Source organism: Rhinolophus sinicus, linkage group LG09 (genome assembly GCF_036562045.2).
Source record: "Rhinolophus sinicus isolate RSC01 linkage group LG09, ASM3656204v1, whole genome shotgun sequence".
Taxonomy (NCBI): domain Eukaryota; kingdom Metazoa; phylum Chordata; class Mammalia; order Chiroptera; family Rhinolophidae; genus Rhinolophus; species Rhinolophus sinicus.
In genome coordinates, this window is record NC_133758.1 from 9,428,716 (window position 1) to 9,447,999 (window position 19,284).

Here is a 19,284-nt window from a genome sequence, read left to right on the forward strand (position 1 = left end):
TGTTACTGCAGATCAATAGGACCAGGGAAGACAGTTCTATCTACAAAAATTGGCTCCCAATATGAAAACTAAAATTTTAACTTTACGTAACACCAGGTATACGCAAATTGGATTAATTAGCTAAAAGTGCAAGGTAAAACTTTAAAGTCAGAAGCAAATGTATAAAATATTTCTGGCCTGGAACAAAAAAATTCTTATGCAAAACTTCTCAACAATAAGATTTAAAAAGAGTACTCATTGAAGTACATCACAATGAACAACTTCTGTCATTGAATGGTATTACAGAGAAAATGATGAGAAGGATGACAGATTGGGAGAAAATATTTTCATATCCAAAATTTGCAAGGGATGAATACCTTTAACAAATAATTGCCCTGGGTCGACCAGATGGCTCAGTTGGTTAGAGCACAAGTTCTTAACAACCGGGTTGCCAGTTCAATTCTAGCATGGGATGGTGGGCCGTGCCCCCTGCAACTAAAGATCAAAAAATGGTGACTGGACTTTGAGCTGAGCTGCGCCCTTCACAACTAGATTGAGGGACAATGACTTGGAGCGGACAGGCCCTGGAAAAACAGACTGTTCCCCAATATTCCCCAATTTAAAAAAAATTGTCCTAGCAAATCTGCTCCTGGGAACATATAATGAAAAATTTATTATATAGGACCAGAAGGATGCATTTATTAGGATATTCAATACAGTGTCATGAGTAGTGGTGAAGAATTGCAGGCAACCTGGGTGCCCATCACATTTAAAGGAAAAGGAGAAATGTAGTGAATATACACCATACAGCAGTTAGAAGTAATGAACAAGCACACATAACAGCACGGCTGGATCTTATAATCATATAAATACAGTAAAACAAATTATTTTGAAAAGCAAGAAAATAACAGGAGATACAAAATACAATATAATTTATGTAAATTTAAAATACTTGAGTACAATTAATATAACATTTTTAAGGAACACTAATAAGCAAAAATGCATACTGAAATAGTAAACAAGAATTGTATCTGGGGAGGAATGGAAGAAAAACAGCTAGGAAGGAAAGAAGAAGAGAGACTATATAAGAAAGCTAATGGGATCTATAATACAAAATAGCTAAGTGAGTTTAGTAAGTTTGCAGGATAGAAGATTGAAACACAAAAAAACAATTATATTTCTATATACTAGCAGCAAAAAATTGAAAGTTGAAATTAAAAAGCAATTCTCTTCATAATAGCATTCAAATAGTATACTTAGGGATAAATCTGGCAAAAGATGTATACTTGTATACTGAAAACAGTAAAATGATACTGAGATAAATTATTTAAATGAAGAAAAATGCCTTGTTCATGAGTTGATTTAATAGTATTAAGATATTTATTCTCTCCAAAATGATATTTAGATTCAATGCAATCAAAATTCTAGCAGTAGACAAACTACTTCTAAAATTCGGTGATTTTTGACAAAGGTGCAAAGACAATTCAGTGGAGAAAGGATATTCTTTCATATCAAAAACATGAACTTAAAATGGATCATAGATCTAAATGTAAAATCTAATATTACAATACTTACAGAAAGGACACAGGAGATAATCCTGGTTGCCATGCATTACGCAAAGAGTTCTCAGTTAACAACAAAAGCATGATACATAAACAAAACTATGATCAATTAGACTTCATCAAAATTAATAACTCCTGCTCTTTGAAAGGCACTGTTATCAAAATGGAAATTCAAGCCATGAGCTGGAATAAAAATGTTTATAAATCACATATCTAATAAAGGATTTGCTGTCCATAATAGAAAATTTCTCAAAAAACAGTAAGAAATACAAAACAAAAAAGTAAATATATATGTGAGATATATATATATATATATAATATTAAAAGACATTTCACCAAAAAGCATGTATGGCTGGGAAATGAGGACATGAAAAAATTCTGGACATAATTAGTCCTCAGGGAAATGCAAACTGAAAACAGTGAAATACCAGTACACACCTAAAATAACAGTATTGACCATACCAAGTGTTGGCGAGGACGTAAAGCAACTGGAAGCCTCATCTACTCGACTGGGAATGTTAAATAGTTCAACCACTTTGGGCCTTGTGGAAGGCATATGCCTAATTTTTAAAAAAATGGCCAAACTGTTTTCCACTTTCCACATGGCGCAGACATTCCACCCCCATGTGTCCACCCCACAGAAATAACAGCATATGCCTACACAAAGACATGCACATGAAAACTTTATTTGCAATAGGCAAAATCTTGGTAACAACCTAAATGTCCATCAAAAGGTGAATGGATAAACAAATGGTCGTATAGCCATACAATGAAATATTACTTAGCAGTAAAAAGAAACAAATTATTGATACGCACATGAATGAATTTCAACAATACTGAGTGACAGCAGCCATCCCAAAAAGAGTCTATGATGTTTTATTCCATTTATACAGAATTCTGGAAAATGTAAATTAAGCTATAGTGACAGAAAGCAGACCAATGGGTGCATGAGAATTAAGAGTCAGTGGTTGGGGTGGGAAAGGGAAGGCCAAGAGGGAAGGATTACAAAGGTGCAGGGGAAATTTTGGGGTGCAACTGATACTTTCATCATCTTGAGTGTGGGGATGGTTTCCTGGGAGCATACATGTATCGAACTTATCAAATTGTTAAATGTGTAAAGGTTTTCTGTGTAAATTATACCCCACTAAAGGTGTAGATTTGTTTTTTAATTAAAGGTAGAAGTGAGATTAAGATTCACAGAGGTGTGCTTTCCAGTGTAAGATTAATGTTTGGCCAAACCTGTTTTGGAAAGTTTGATATGAACGTGGCCCAACAGAGAACATGTTCTACTTTGGTGAACTGTAAAAGCTATAATATGAATGGTTCATGTGGCTGTGAACTGAATCAAAAATTGAGTCAGGAATAACCACTTTTCAGTCCAACTCATAATAAAAAAGTTAAGCAGCAGTTAATGGAACATAAAATGGTGATGGAAGTGGGAGTATAAAACGACGTTCTGGAGACCAATTTGGAAGAAGTCTCAAAATGTGCCCAACTTTTATCTTGACTGTATCATTTTTAGGAATGTATCTTTAAAAATACTAAGCATGTTTAGAAATATTTAGGATAGTCATAACAGAATAATATATAATATGAATAATTTTAATTGCCCAAATTAGATTTGATTATAGAAAATATAGTCATACAATTTGACACATTAAATTGATGATATAGGAAAATAATTATCTTGAAGATTTATATTAAAGGTAGAAATAAGCTACAGAAGTGTATGATTAACTTGGGTTAAAATGTTTATAACTTCTATTCGCAGACATAGAATAAGGAGGATATATAGCATCGTTAACAGCAATGATTGCTGGGTAGTGGCACTGTGGGTAACTTAAACTTTCTTTGTATACTTTTTTATAGTTTCCAAAGTGCTGCCATAACACAAATTATTTTTTATCAGAAAAAAACAATGTAGGGAGATTTGCTTTTAAGCAGGAGGTTACTTGAGCCATGTTGGACCATATGTGATGAACTGGAAGGGTCATTGCTTCCAAGAGGTGCTTGGTCTGGGTTCCTTTGGGGTGTGTGTATGTTTCAGAAGCAAAAGGAATGGAGACAACTACATGGCATGTTTCAGAGATTTGGCTCTGCCAAGCTCAGTCCTGAAGCTCAGTGCTAAGCCCCTGAACTTGTGTCTGAGGTTGTTGACAAGAAGACCTGAAGGAGTGGTTTTCCTACCGGCCTGTGTGAGGCAAGGGATGTGGAGGGCTGTCTGTGTGATACTGACAGGGCAGAGAATTTTGTGGCTGCAGTGTTCACTCTGGAGGGTCCACCCGGGCTTTGTGTGCCGTCGGGCCTGGGCACTGGCATCTCCTGGTGAGCCTGGCAGTGGTGCTGGGCACAGCTTTGAGATCATTGCAGGATGGAGAGCTGATTCGTGAATCTTTGACATGCTCCTGAAGATGCCCACAAACAGTGGGCACGACTTTGAGGAGAGCTGGCCATCCTATAATAGGTAGGTGAGGGCAGAGTTCATGAGAGGGAGGAGCTCCCAGATATTCCAGCATGAGAACAGCCCCAAACTCTACACGTCGGAAGCCTGAGTTACTCTCAGTGGCTGTGGATTATTTAGTCAAGACTATCGCAGACTTCCCAGGTGCACACACTTTATTGTGGCACTCAAACCATCACACCGATTTGGTCACACAGAATCTGAATTAAGGCAAGGTAGGCAGAAGGGAAAGGAGTCCCAGTACAGCACCTCTTTACGGAGAAGAGAACCTGCCGCAGAACAAAATGCTGTTGGTTTTGTGGTGCCTGATGAAGAAGAGGAATGGGTGGTCTGCACAAAATCTTGGCTCTATTCTGCTGCACCGGGAATTCCTGATCACGGCAGTGGCTGCAGCTGCCTCCGTGCCTTCCTCATTGACCTCTACGAAGCACTTGTGTGAGACCTTGGACACGGGCACATTCTTCTTAGTGGACATTCCAGAAAAGTCTGCCTTGGCTTCCTCAAAAGCATCAGTCATTCCCAAACTTCGAAGAAAAGACTCCAAGTCATAACTCTCCTCCAGCTTTAATCGGGGAAGGAAAACTTGAACTTTACCCATAGTCATCTTTTCTGGATCCGTCCAGGCTCTCAACTTCTCATATGTAAGTGTTTTCTCTACCTGAAAGCAAGGGTCAAGTCTTTAAATCTAGATGACAATAGCCTGGCGCCCACTTCCCCAACCATTACCCAATGTCATGCAACTAGGTGGTGCGTTCTGGTCCAAGACAATCCCAGAGATTGTCCCTCTTGTAAACACACCAAGATTTTCCCTCAAATTCTTGTATTTTTCACTATTTTATGAATACAAAACAGCGAGAAAACACCTGAGACGAGACGAGGTTTTTTTGTTTGTTTTTTCCCATATGTCCCAAATTTATTTCAAATGTTTTTCAGTTTAGAAAATTCTCCGAGCCAATTGATTATAGTCATGCGACACACATCGCCATTAGTAGAGAGATTGTTTGCCAAAAGAAAGGCAGAGCATGGCCCAGAACTCTGATGTGAGAAAGAGGGAGGAATCGGGGATCATCTGAATAGGAAGGGGGGCGTGGCTTCTGGGGAGAGCAGAAATGGGGGACTCAACAGGACGGTTGCTTCCGGCATCCTTGTTTGCCTTCTGCCTGCCCTGGAGTTAGCTTCACAATGTCCAACACCCGTCAGTCATTCTATTTATCCACAAGGAAGGAAAGAATGAGAGGGGGCTTCCACTTGCATCTCCCCACTTCCCTTTACCACCTGGAGCCCAGGTCAGTGTTCCCCTCCAGTGACAGCTATTGGGACATTAGCTCTATCCCTAGACTCTCCTAATTTTCTCCTTAAGTAGTAATGACAGACCTCATCCTTGACTTAACGCTGATAGCTTCCTGATTCCACAGAGAAGCCAGGGAAATCAAGCAGGCCCCACCCTCAACATTCTGTACATTAGTGCACTGGAGCTGGCTTGTATCTCTGGTCAGAGGCAATTGTTAAACCCTTGGGAGCCTAAACTCAGCCATGGTCAGTATATTTACACCATGGAGTCAGCAAATGTTACAAACGAGGGCTTCCCCAAACCCCAGGGAACCAGACAACCAACACACGATGGTCCTGCACCTCCCACCTTACAAATTTACCTTCTCCCATCCTGAACTCCATTCCTTTTCTGTATGGGAAGAGGTCTCTCTCCTCCTGTCTAAGATAAACTCCTCACCTGTACTTTACACCCTTGCTACTCAAAGTGTGCCAGTGACCAACACCTGTATCACCGGAATCTTGTCAGAAATGCAGAATCTCAGGCCATAGTCCCCTGAGTCAAAATCTGCATTTTAACAAGATCCCCAGGAGATTCGTATGCACGTTAATATTGGAGAAACATTGCCCAGATCAACCCTTACCCTCTTCCAGTATGTTCAATAATTATTGGGCCCTCAACTAGCCCCTCTCTTCCGAATAAAGAATAATGTTCTCATGTTCTTGGAACGCTCTCTTCTTAGCGTCACCAAAATGTCTCCTTGCCCGCAATTCCACTCCTCGACATATACTCCATAGAAACGCATACACATGCTCAGCAAACGCATGCAGTGGTGTTCATCCAGCACTCTTTATAATCACTGGAAACTTCTCAAATGTTATCTCATGGTTGGACTTAAAGAGCTCAGGCTGGATGCATAGACACTCAGACTCATTGCCAAGGGCTTACCGTGGTGAGATCAGTGTTGTCATCAGGCAGCAGAATGGTCATGCTCAGCTCCTCCCCCACATAGGGCAGCTCCAGGACCTGGCTGTGCACCTCATCCACAAAGCCCATCTTAAAGTCAGCATGCTTAAACATCATCTGCACTGTCTTTTTTTCCTAATGGAAACATGAACTTAAAATCAGATTACTGAAAAATGAGCACAGGTCACTAAAAATATGTCTAATCGCAGAACCTGTGGGTCCATAAAAGAGGATTCTTACTTCTATGCACTTATGCTGACACATATAAAATCTTCATTATTACATACTAGTATTGAAGATAACCTGCTATTGCCCCAGCAGATGAACTACAACAGGTGAGAGAATGAACTGACGAGTATAGATAGACATAAAACTCTTATTTTTTGAAGAAGTTGTGGGGTATTTTTTCTCTTTTGAGAATATGCATAGAAAAGCACTCCCAGGGACTTTATAATTAAAAGTTATTTCTCTAAGTTGAGAGGAGAATTTGGGCCTTTAGGCTGAAAGATCAGGTTAGAGAAGATATATAGGCCAGAGGGAGTTATACTTTAATTCTGAAAAGTTGCTCAATTGTATAATTGGTTTTATGCCTTTGGTTATCATGAAGGGGGAATCTTAACAAGATGTGTTGGGGCCACCATTTTTATAACTTGCACCAAATAATTTTAGATTTTTTAATCTTTGTGTAATATGCTATTATCAAGTTGATGGAGGTCCATTTCCAAGCTAATAGCTATTTACCCAAACCATTATCATATTCAAAAGAGAATGGAGGGAAGTGTTTTTCATGTTAGGCTTATAAGTCTGGATATCTAATATACAGCTTGATGACTATAGTTAATGATACTGTATCGAACACTGGAAATTTGCTGAGAGTAGATTTCAGGGCTCTTATCACATAAAAAAAGGTAACTGTGGGAAGATGTGTTAGTTACCTTGACTATAGTAGTCATTTCACTACGTACATCAAATCGTCATCTTGTACACCGTGAATACATGCAATTTTTATTTTTAAAAGAGCCCCAAAAATTAAAAAATAAATGTAGCTTTAACGTCCGCTACGACCTTTTCTCTTGTGTTCATAATTGTGTCACCATGAATTCTAAAGCAATAAATAAGCATAGTTGTCCCTGACATTGCAAGAAGGTGTCTAAGTAAATGTAGATGGTGACAGTACAGTACAAGCATAATCTCAAGGTTTAGAAGAAATTTCCTTTCAATCTGAAGAATATGACCAGAGATCGAAGATCAATTCGACCAAGGATGAAAAAAGGAAACTAACAATATAAAGATTATTTTGGTTTTTCTCTTCCCTCTCCAATAGAAGGTAGCTATACAGGGGCACAAAATACATTCAGAAATAGATTAACAAACACAATAGTGAGAAATAAATTATTTACTTTTCCCAATCACTGTCTTTCCCAGCATACTACCTAAAGAAAGTAGCAGTATATCTGAAAACTATTTCCCTACCTGGTTGGTTTTAAAGGGCATTCCCCTTGTGTGCTTTCTGTCAAACTGCTCGTTCCACTTCCCTTTGAAATAGATGGCATTCACGAGAACCAGCTTAGTCAGTGGGCCAACTGTCCCGACACCGAGTATCTCTGAAATCTTACCTGCAAAGAACATCAGAGAAGTTTATTGCCATTTGGGGGGGTGGGGGGGGGAGTAGAGGGAATGAATACTTTTTCACAAAAATCTTCTCGACAGATAACACTGAGCCTTAGTTGACAGCCAGGCTGGAATCCCATCTTTCCGGCCGCCTGATAACTCGGGGTGATGGTTTCCATTCTATGCACACACACACAGGGTATTGTGTGTCCTTAAACAATAGTCCTGAAGCAGACAGGTCAACTCTCATTTTGCCCTCAATTTATAAATTCAGGTTAAGAGCATTTGTCTGACTTTATTTTTGCCCAGGTCCCATAGGATGCAAGTGGCTAAGATGAGAAAATGACTCAAGCGTCTTGATTGCAACTGTAAGCCTCTCAACCTTAGCACCATAGCTTCTCAACCATACCACTTCGGCATTTTAGGCCAGATAATTCTTTGTTGTGGGGTCTGTCCTGTGCACTATAGGGTGTTTAGCCAATAGCACTCCCCCCAATTGTGACAACCCAAAATGACTTTGGCCATGGCCAAATGTCACCTGAAGGTTAATTCTGGTTGAGTATCATTGCTGTATGCCAACCTTCAAATCTCATTTAGGTGAGGAGAGCCTTTCAAAGGATGGGGATACAGAGCAGTAAATGGGAGAAGGCAGGTTTCCCAATGGGAGTAAATGGGGCAAAGGAATTGGGGGATGAATAAAAGGGCACAAGCTGTGTTGTCCAATGAGAGCAGGGACAAGGTGATCCCCAAAGTCCCCCCAGCTCTAATGCTCTAGCAAAACATATGGGAGGTCAGCCTGATGGAAAGAAGAGTGTGAGCAGCCATGGAGGGTAAGGGACATAAGGAGGTAAGGTGTGGAGAAGCTTCTGGCTTCCTCAGTGACTTAGGACTGTTGGACTGCTAGAGAGCGAGAGACCACTGCATGCGTGGCCTATGAAAACATGACCTTCCCTTCCAAAGGTCATTTACTGTTGTCTAATACACAGCAGGTGTATACCAGCAGGTGTGCCATAAAGATTGAATGGATAGAATAAAGAGTGCTTGGTGGGCACAGGAAGAAATAGTAACTTAACTCCCCCACTTTTTGGAGGTCTCTAAATTACGTGTCAGGTATTTAGGGGACAGTAAAAAAGCATGTCCATTATCTAGTCTGGGATGGGCAGAACTATTTCTGGTGAGACAGAATGTGGTCTAGACAGGAGACTGCAGCCTCTACATTAGCTGAACCTCCAGGATATAAAGCAAATTCAGAAAAGGTCATGATCTGAAAGCAAACTGACCCACAGGCACGTGATCAAGGAAGGAACAGGCCACGGATAAAACCAGAGCTGTTCACGTTACCACAGGGACTTAACATGAAATGTCGCCCTATCTCAGCTCTCACCCAAGTTCAATGTCATTCTGCCCTCAGAGCAGGGCAAGGGTCCTCCCAGGTAGAAGATAAACAGGGTCCCCAGGAGGAAGCAATTTGGGGGGATTTTCCAGCATGGTCCAGAGGGGAGGGGTCTGAGATCCTTACACTAGGTTTAAGCATTTTTTTTGACATCACCACTTTGTGATCTAATAAGCCCAAAGAAAATAACAGAATTGCATGGCTGGCCTGAAAAACACAGCAAGCACACACAAACCGGCCACTGGTTCCAGGGTCCCGGTGGCAACAGGTCATGCCAGGCACTCTCAGCTCTCTTTTCCTTCACAATGCCAGGTCTGCTAAACTAAAATCTCTCACCTTCAGTCTTTTTTGTCACCCAGTCATTTATGTGACTCCTGCATTCCTCCGTGTCTTCAGTGAAGGATAACTCCTCCAGCTCTGCTTGGTAGAACTTCTGGCAGGATTCCTTAAAAGCCTACAAATGCAAAATACCGAGTTTGGCCCTATTCAGCAAAGGTTCCCACAGTGTGAAAACATTTTTCTTTTTCATTTTGTTTTTTTTTTGTTTTTCAACTTCACACGTTTCTAGCCTAAATGCACAGGTCACCCTGCACATTAAGACTCATTCATGCACTTAACAAAAGGGTATAGACCACCAACTCTATGCCTGGTCCTTGCTCGGTGCTGGGCACCAGAGTGAAAACATGGCATGAGACTTGGGGTGGCTCACAGGCTGCCAAGAGATGACGTATACACACAGAGAGTTACAAGATGTTCTGAGAGCAGGGATGGTGGCAGGCATGCACCAAACAGCCACAGACACTTCAACTCCATACTGACTTTCTGCTTGATTTTGATTTTTCTCCCCCCACCCCCACATCAGGCAACTGAACTCTCTTTTATTCACTTGTGTATCAGCAGCACCAACCCCCGTGTCTGAAACATATTTGTGGAATAATTGGGAGGCTCCATGGTAGAACTGGAATATCAAGAAATCTTACAGCTCCTCCAGGAATGGAATGTGATAAGCCTAGAGGGTAGTGAGTGTGTGTGTGTGTGTGTGCAGGGATCAGGGGAAACACAGTGACAGGGATGAGTCTTGAAATGTCAGTTGGGGTCACATCAGGAAGGGCCTACACCCAATACATTAGGACCCAAATATAACTCGCCTCACAAAAACTTGGTTTCAGATATAATGTGCCTGGCAATTGGTGCCCATCCTCTGCCCATCTCCTGTTCTCAAATATTTTAGCTTCTACAGAAGAAAGAACAGGTACAGAGAAGAGCCAAGCAACTGAGAAAAATAGAGGGTGGCTCCCTGTGTCCCCAGTGCTCCTGAACCACAATATTCAAAGATCAGGCTGATGCTCAAAATGAATTTGGCTTAACCAGGAGATTCCTGGGACCACTCATGCTTACCCTAGAAGACATAGCCCGCTAAAAGATCTGAAATCATCTCCACTGATTTTTATACCCAGAGCAGGCAACCTCCGTGGGTAACACCCAATAGCAGCCAACACAGGGATGTATTTGAGTCTGACAGAAGAATCCTGGGCGCTGCCAGCCAGTCAGGGGGCTGGGGTGCCCTGCTCATGTCATTCGTCTCAGAGACAGCTTCACCCTACATATTGTAATTGTTTGGCCCTCACTTACTGAATTGTGGTCGGCTTTCACTGGACTAGGAAACTTGGGACCTACGTGCTGCAATACATAGAACTACTCAGATTTAAAACCTCAGTTTTATGAACCGATTTTAATTTTAGAAAGACTATTCTATCAAGAGTGCGCTTATGAGACAAAGAGAAGGACCTGACTGGATTTGGGAGATCAGTGGGAAACAATTAGAATAATGATGTAGAAGGTAGTGAGCATCTGGACCCAGGCAATGAAGGGGGTGATTCAGATGAGGGGACAAAGTTAAGAGAGTTTGGGAGGGCGGCTCGGCGGGAACAGCCCAACAACCAGAGGTGACACTGGGCGGGCAGGGGAGCTTCATATACATGCGGGATGATGCGGTCACTGAGGGATGGAGATCAAGGGGGAGAAGCAGGTCTAGGTGCAGGAGGATGGACATATGGACACTGACGTCCAGGAGGGATGTATCAGGAACAATGAAAAAGGACGTAATTCAGAAGCAATCATAAAATTCAAAATTATCATTATAGAGGTGTAATTCTAAGTACATTTTTAAAACATTAGAGCTATATACTTTATCTCTGGTCCCCTGTAGTTTCTATTTTATTTTCAATTTCTTTTTCATTAGTGTGTGAGAGTATTACTTACTGGGAGGAACTCACACGTCTTTTCTCCAAAGAGTCTGTTGGCAGTTCGGAGCAAGTACTGCGTGTCGGATTTGTTAACTTCTGAGAGAAGTGACTGGAAACTTTGGTGGACTTCTTTACCTGTATTCAAACAAAGTGCCTGGTAATAGAAAACACGGACACAAACTTTTTTTAACATTGCCATGTTGTTCCCTCGAAGAACTATCTCTCCAAACAAATCTCTGCGCTGAAAAATCACAGAGGATCCTATCTTAAAAGGAGTTTGGTTTAACCGTCTAGTACAGGGTTTCTCAACCTTGCCCTGTTGACATTTTAAGCCAGAGACTTTGTTTTGGGGGCTGTCCTGGGCATTGTAGGGTATTTTGCAGCATTTCTGGCCTCTACCCACTAGGTGTCAGCAGCACCTCTCAGTTACGACAAACAAAACTACCCCGCCATTGCCAAAGGTCTGCTGGGGAGTAAAATCACCCTCAGGTGTAAAATCCCTGCCCTAGCAGATGTATCCAGTCCAGGAAGGCAGGGTGTGAAAACTCAGGAGGGAAACTGAACAGAACAAGTAGGTAGCTGGAATGGATCTGACCCACAGAATTACAAGAAGGAGCAGAAAAGCACATGAAAATGTCCCATCAGCACTTCAGGCCTCCAGGCCAGACTGTGATTTAAATGTCAGATCAGAGTGAGAGTTCAGGTTGTCCCAGTATCACCCAACACTCCCCGTCCTAAGCCTCAGTCCTCCAGTGAGCTGGAAGTAAGGAGCGCCACCTCTGGTTGCCACCAAAACCCTTGCACGCACTGCCAAGAGCATCCATACCCCCTGACATTAGTGATAAAATGATGTGTATGGGCAATGTTCTGGGACATTTTCACAAGCCTGCCAAAGAAACAAAGCGGTTAAGGACTACTTCCCTAAAGTGTCATCCACTACTTCATTTGTAGCTGAGGTCACATATCACCCCTTTCAGATTAATCAGATCACATTTCCCTCTAAATAACTCCAGAAGAGAGCAGTCTACATTTGTGTCGCATTCTTCTTCCACTCGGGCATAATCGTACACTAGGAATAACCCATTTAACAAAAAGTTCATTTACACAGCTGCATTTCAATTTGAAACAAAACATTAGCAAAGATTTTAAATATAACAAAGTTGAAATTCTTGCCTTTTCTGTGGGGCAGAATTACAGCTTGCCTTATCAAATTTTGCTATAATAACACATTGATGTTTTCATCTAGAGAAAACAACGTAACAACTTGATTTCTCTAAGAAGAGATCACCTGTCTCACACAATTTACCTTTCTATCCATGTCTGTCCTTTGTCCATCACCATGGGGTCCCCGCCTCCCACCGACCAGCCACACTGGCTTTCATCAGCTGGTGTGAAGGTATGAAAAGACCAGCTCGGTGGAGGCACAGAAAGGAGCATGCCATTGCTATCCCTTTGTGATGTGCCACCTACCTGCGATATCTGGGCCTCCGTGTCCCCTTTGGCCCCCATGAGGACCATGGCCAGGGCAGAGGAGATGCTGAAGGGAGAGAAGAACACATTCCGTGCGTTGTCCTCTTCACCCAACATTTTTAATAAGTTGATGGCAAAAGTGCCATTTGCTTCCCCGAGATTATCCATCAGGGAAGGTCTGTATCTAAAACAACAACACAGAAGCACATCAGCCAAACCCTCCAATTTGTCACCTGTCATTAGTATGCCTGTCAATGGACCGTGGGTGTGGCTGGGAAAATAATTGCACCCCCAAAAACATCCATGTCTAATTCTCCAAACCTATGATTACATTATCTTACATGGCAATAGAGACCTTGCAAATGTGATTGAATTAGGGATCTTGAGATGGGGAGATTCTCCTGGATGATCCAGGGGGGCTCAATGTCATCACAGGGTCCTCACGAGGAAGGCAGGAAGTTCAAGGTCAGAGAAGGAGCTGTGATGAGGGAAGCAAAGGTGAGAATGATGCAAGGCCACCACCCAGGGCGTGCAGGCCGCTGCTAGGAACTGCAAAAGGCAAGGACAGGATTCTGTCCTAGAGCCTATGGGGGAAAAATTGTAGCTCAGTGGACCTGCTTTGGACTTCTGACCTCCAGAACTGTCGGATAATAAATTGTTATTGTTTTCAGGCACTACATTTCTGGTAAAGTGTTACAGCATCAATAGGTAACAAATACACTGGTTTATTCACAAAGTAGCCAATCCCAGGGCTCCTGATGGGGACCACCCTTAGCAAGAGGACCCCTGCAGGGGCCAGAACGCCTGCCCTGAGACCTGCTGACTCCCTCCCTTAGTGTAGTGATGGCCACCACGTCTGGTTGCCAGGCGCTGTTCTCAGCGCTTCACATGTATCATCTCATATAATCCCCACAACATACAAGGTCAACACAGGTATGACTCCATGTCAGAGACCAGGAGACTGAGGTTTAGTCGCTTATTCCACATCCCCCAGGCAGCATCCAGGAAGTCAGGACCAGAAGCCGCAGTTTGATGCCAGAGCTAAAAGTCCCCCTGTTGTTGCTACTCCCCGCTCAGTTTCGTGCCCCTAGTGTAATTTAGAAACAAAGTTCTATGAATTATAAATAATTCTCTGTAAATAAAAATGATGACATTTCTGTCACCATGTCACGTTTAAACGGCTGAATGGATTTCAACAGATTTGGAGGGCTTGTTTGGGATGGTCTGACCTAAAATATGGACCACTACTGGGGAGACTCAAAATGTACTTTGAATCAAGGGGACTCCAAAAAAGATACACCTTTTCCACCGGCGTTGCAGGAAATGGGCTGCACAGGGAGCCCCTGGGTAGGGCTGTGAAACATGAAGCCCAAATCTCAACTCATCAGATGGACACGGAAGCAGAAGCACCAATTTTGGATCCAGCCTGACCAAGCCGGCCTGACCTTCCCTCAGCTTGACTAAACTTTAGAACAAGCTTCATCCTGCCTCTAGGTCCAGAGAGCTTTTACTTCAGACAACTTGTCATTGTAAATTCTTTCTGTGCTTCTTTGAGACTGAACTCTTTTGAAAAGCCTCTTTCTCCTTTTACAATCCAGGACAGTCTTTCTCAAGTCCTTAGAAGGTATCTCTTCAAAAATGTAATTTTCAAGGAAGATGGCGCCCTACCTCCCAGGCTCTGTGGGAGAATAGGAGTCAGCAGGCCCCTAGGTCTCTCAGAAGCAGGAGAGGAAAGAGGAGCTGAGTGGGTGCCACGAGGATGGGCAACAACTATTTCAACCAGAGCCTCTCCACTGTTGAATGGTTTCCTTGAAGCTTCCTCCTAAGATATTTTTTCAAGAGGAGATGTCTCTGATTTTGGAAGGGGGGAAAAAAAGTGTCGTGTAAAAAAAAAAAAAAAAAAGTGTGAAGGCCATTCTCTAAATAGAGAACAACAGCCCAAACCAGGGCTGATTCTTTAAAATTTGGAAAAAAAAAAAAAATGTATTATAACATCAACCAAGTAAATACAGCAGCGGTATAGTTTTCACAGCGGTCCTCTGTACTTAATAGGTCACTTATGGAGGACAAAATGTTGAAGGTTCCTTGCTGTCCTCAGGTCATGAAGCCTGTCCAGAGCCTCCAGCTGCAACGGCTTGAACACAACAGCTGCAGACATTGGAAGGCTGCTGTGTCTGCAGTGGGCAAGGACCCCAGAGCAGCAGAGTCCAGCCTGCCTCCAGGCCACTTCCAGCCCGTTTGTCCTCACCTTACCCTTGAGGACATTTCAGAAAATAAAGAGCTAGGAGGGAAGCCCGAGGGACAGTCAAATGTCAGTGCAACAGGCCTACCAGAAGGTGGCACCAAAAAGACCCAAAGAAGGACAGAACTGGAGAGCTGGAGATGCCAGACACAAATAAATTTAGATTTCGTCCCACCTGAGCATAAGAGCTTTCGACCCTGGGTGAGGCAGGCATAAGCTTAGACTGGTGAGTGTGAGAGTGTGTGTAGGTGTAGTTGTCTTGCCTGAACAAGCAAAGGAATGAACTGGAGGGTCCGTTCATCAATTTCAACTTTACATTATTAACTGCTCTTAATTACAAAGGCCCACTTCTGGTTTCTGCCATCTTTCTTCATCTCATTTCCTCCCCTTCATTCCTTTTCAACATGCAGGTGCTGGTCAGGAGCACAGGATTTCCCATTAGTATCTGCCCCATAGCGATGACACACACTAGTTGGTACACACTCACACACAAGTGCAACTCCAGGAAGTGGCCCAGCTCACACCATTGAAAGACAGGGGCTGGAACAAGGTAATGGAATGACTCTGTTCCCTCAGTTCTTCTTGATGACCCCATCTCATTTGTACAGTAAAGCTTGTGAGAGGACTGAAACTAGAAACCAAAGGGACCTTGTCCAATAATTCCAAAAAGGAATTAATTTCAATATAAAACAAAATAAAACCTTTGGGTGCCAGTGCCACAGTTCAATTGTGTCATAAAACCACAGCAATGTGGAAAGATTTGATTTCCTGCCAATAAAATAAATTGATATTAAACTAGTTTTTCTTTTACAGGTGGACAGACAGGTCAAAACACTGAAATACTGTCCTCAGGTCTCATAGTAAGAACGGAAGAGTCGGTCACAAAAGCAAGCCTTCTGCTTCCAAGCATATGGCATTGTTCTCTTACTGAGGTCCGTGAACGCCTGCCAACTCCCTGCCCCACCCCCCCCATACACATATCCAAATGTGAATTTGTTCAAAGAGTATTTATGTAGAACTTCCCTTACATGATTCTGAAGAGGAAAACGGGCAATAAATGCCATAGTTCCTGGCTAGGAATTCCCATCCTAAGGGAGACACACAAACATAAATGCATGGTTTCAAGCCAGCCATGTCTCTGCAACAGGACAATTTACAAAGAGCTAAGGAAGACCACAGAGAAGCAGAATAAATTCTCTTTAGAAGCTATGGAGACGGTGAGGAGCGGTGACCTGGTTCTACAAGGTTGGACAGAAGTTTCTGTAAGGTGGTGAATGGGGAGGTGAATTTTAAGGCTGTGGCTGTGGGATTGGCGGGTGCAAAGAATGTAGCGAGAAGGGCATGGTTTGTGTGGACTCCATGGGGTGGGTCTGTGTGGTGTCCTGTCATAGTCACAGGATGGGCTCCCATGCCGGGTTTAGAAGCCTGAATTTGAGCTGTGATCTGGAAAGCCACACATGGGTTTTAAACAACTGTTTTATAAGAATACACTGGAGTTTTAGAACGGTACTGTGGCTCACCATACAGCAGAGAAAAAGGCTGGAAACTTGCTGGTGGACGGCTGCCATAGACTGGGGACTGCTGAATACAGAGGCAGCATCTGCACTGCAGAGTGGAGGGTGCACTGGCCCGGCTGGGTGAATGACCACACCGGGGGAGAGACAGCCCAAGGAGTCAAGGGTTACGCTGAGGCTTGTTCAAAACAAGAGGCTCCAAATGGAATCATTTACCTGTATGTGAAGCGCCATGTCCCCAAATCTAGACTTAATTACAGTTTCAGCTCTCCCAGAAATGGAATCTTAAACCAGTCAATCAGGAATCGCCTGATCAGCACTAGTGAGGTCATCCGCCCCACAGACCCCTGCCATCCCCTGAAGGAAAGTAACTGCAATAACCAACCTGCTTTTTTGCCTATATAACTTCCTTGTTCCTGCTCCTTTCTGCCTATAAAGGTCTTTCATTTTGTACAGCTCCTCGGAGCTCCTCTCTATCTGCTAGCTTGGATGCTGCTGGATTCAAACTGATTTTTGCTCAAATACACTCTTAAAATTTGTAGTGTGCCTCAGTTTATCTTCTAACAGCCTCCCAAGGTAATTTACGTGGAGGGTGGGCCATGAACCACCGGAAGTTTACAGAGGAGCCAACACGGAATGGGGAAGGTGTACATTCCATGTGAGGTCTGTGGAGCACACCCCACCCACTGCACCTGCAACAAAGCCAGCCACGGGGTGTTTGTGAGCAGGGGTAGGTGACTTAAGGCCAAGTCCCGGAGCAAGAGTGGGAGCCCAGGCATCCGGATTCTAGGCAAATGGGATGGAATTACTCAGAAGGTACAGTGGAGGCAGAAGAGAAGAAATTCACCTGGTTCTCGAGACTTTCCAATATTTGCAGGTAGTAAGAGGGAGAAGGCAGGGAGGCAGACCCAACAATCAGACTGTCTGGGGAGGGCTGGGGGGAGGGGGGGGATGGGCGGGAAGTGGGAAGTGGGAGGCTGCAGGAGGAGGGCGGGAAGGTAGTGAATGTCAGAGGCAGTTTGCACCTGAAACAGCCTCAGCAGGGAGTGTGAGCAGAGGCTACAGGATTGCGGAGTATCTGGGAAGTGAGCAATCTATTAAATTAACTACTGTGGCTGCGGATGAGGGAAGACAGCTGAAGAGGCGATTTTTTCAAATTGAGGGAAAGCAGCCAATGAAGAACAGATGAAAGATGTGAAAGAAAGAAAAAAACCGCAAAGGATGGAATTAAAATAGAAGGAAAAAAGATACGAAGGAAAAAAGGAAGGGAAAGGAGGAGGGAAGAAGGAAAGAATAGACGAGGTAGAGAGGGAGGGAAAGAGAGAGAATGTCCAAACGACAAACTGGATCGCAGAGGGGACAGGCTTTTGTGCTGGCGAGGGTGCCGCCCCCGGAATTTGCCCCGGGCTCCATGGAAACTCCATCCAGGCTCCAATTAGCGCCCTAGTCATCCTGCTGCTCCCTCCCACTCACACTCCCCAAAGTTTCCGCCCATCGTTCCCTCTCAACACCGCCCCAGGCTCGGGTTACTGGCCACTCCCTCCCTGCTGGCAAATCGCAGCGCGGTGACGTCAGTAGATCCCGGGTGTCACCCCAACCCCGAGACTAGCTTCTGACCCGGGGAGGGTCGCAGCGCCCCAACGCTGGGGTCACGCGGCCATGACCTTGGTGGAGATGCTCTGTAGCGCCCCACTCTGCGCAGCGCCCGGGCCAAGGGGGCGGCGGGGGCTAAAGTGACCCCAACCCCGCCGCCGTCCCGCCCGGTTACCTCCTGCCACCATTCCTCTGGTCCGCTCCCATTCTTTTTTCTCCTCTAGCGTCTACATCTTGCCTAGCTGCTCCCTCCCTTCCTCCCTGCAGCGCTCCCCCGGAGCTCCGCCCTGGGGACGTGACGACCCGGGCGCCTCCCGGCCCGGTACCTGGGGGATTCCTGCTGCGGCTGTTGTTGCTGCTGCTGCTGCTGCTGCCGCCGCGGGTCCTAGTCCAGCTTGGTGGATAATTCACGTCCGCTTTGGTTCTGGCAAGGCTTCCGGTGGATGACTCAGCCGGGTCAGATACTGCAATCTCTGACTCCGCATCCCCAGGCTGGACCCCGGGAGGAGCCTCAGCCTCGCACGCAACCTCCTGCCCGGGCGGGAGTGCCGATGGCTTAGCGGGGGAAGCTAGTGCCGGCCCTCTGAGGGTGTGTGTGGAAGGCTTTGGGGGGGATTGGTTCGTTTTCCTGGGTTAGTAAGCACAGATTTCGTATTTGGTGCATGAATGCAAAAGCAGTTTCAAAATTGATACTTGACTTTGAAAATTAACCAGAAGCAAAACCAGAAATTAAAAAGGTTCCTAAAGCTATTTGTTTAAAACTGTTTTGGTAGGACAGGGATCAAAACAATTTTTCGTTCACGCATCCCCAGTATCTATGTGTGCTAAAATGCTAAATACTAATATATGATGAATTCTATAAAACACATGAATGGAAATTTAAAAGAAGGAAATTTTTTTATTAGACACATTTCTGTGCTTACAAAAATTATTTTAAAATGTAATGAAGACAATGTAATTGAATATGTGTTTGTTTT

The 19,284-nt window shown here is 43.9% G+C and overlaps 1 protein-coding gene and 1 long non-coding RNA gene across 8 annotated transcripts in view; one reads left to right on the plus strand and one right to left on the minus strand.

Moving 5' to 3' along the window:
- Positions 1 to 2,211: 2,211 nt before the first annotated feature.
- SERPINB8 (serpin family B member 8) lies at positions 2,212 to 18,775 on the minus strand. 5 transcript variants are annotated; one of them, XM_074339870.1, is made up of 8 exons: positions 18,634 to 18,718; positions 13,314 to 13,436; positions 12,959 to 13,142; positions 11,505 to 11,642; positions 9,579 to 9,696; positions 7,712 to 7,854; positions 6,221 to 6,373; positions 2,212 to 4,660 (listed from the first exon to the last, which is right to left on the minus strand). In XM_074339870.1, the coding sequence occupies exons 3-8, from the start codon at positions 13,124 to 13,126 to the stop codon at positions 4,256 to 4,258; spliced, it is 1,125 nt and encodes a 374-aa protein (XP_074195971.1). In that variant the 5' UTR covers positions 13,127 to 13,142; positions 13,314 to 13,436; positions 18,634 to 18,718; the 3' UTR covers positions 2,212 to 4,255. The 5 variants fall into 5 exon arrangements, with proteins under 5 accessions (XP_074195971.1, XP_074195970.1, XP_019584893.2 ...); XM_074339869.1 differs by having other exon boundaries at positions 13,300 to 13,436; XM_019729334.2 differs by lacking the exon at positions 13,314 to 13,436 and having other exon boundaries at positions 18,634 to 18,775.
- LOC109446190 (uncharacterized) overlaps positions 18,759 to 19,284 on the plus strand; it is a 55,651-nt gene continuing 55,125 nt past the window's right edge. For all 3 annotated transcript variants that reach the window (XR_012498716.1, XR_012498714.1, XR_012498715.1), the window contains exon 1: positions 18,759 to 18,896. This is a non-coding gene — a long non-coding RNA (uncharacterized LOC109446190). The remainder of the gene's footprint in view (positions 18,897 to 19,284) is intronic.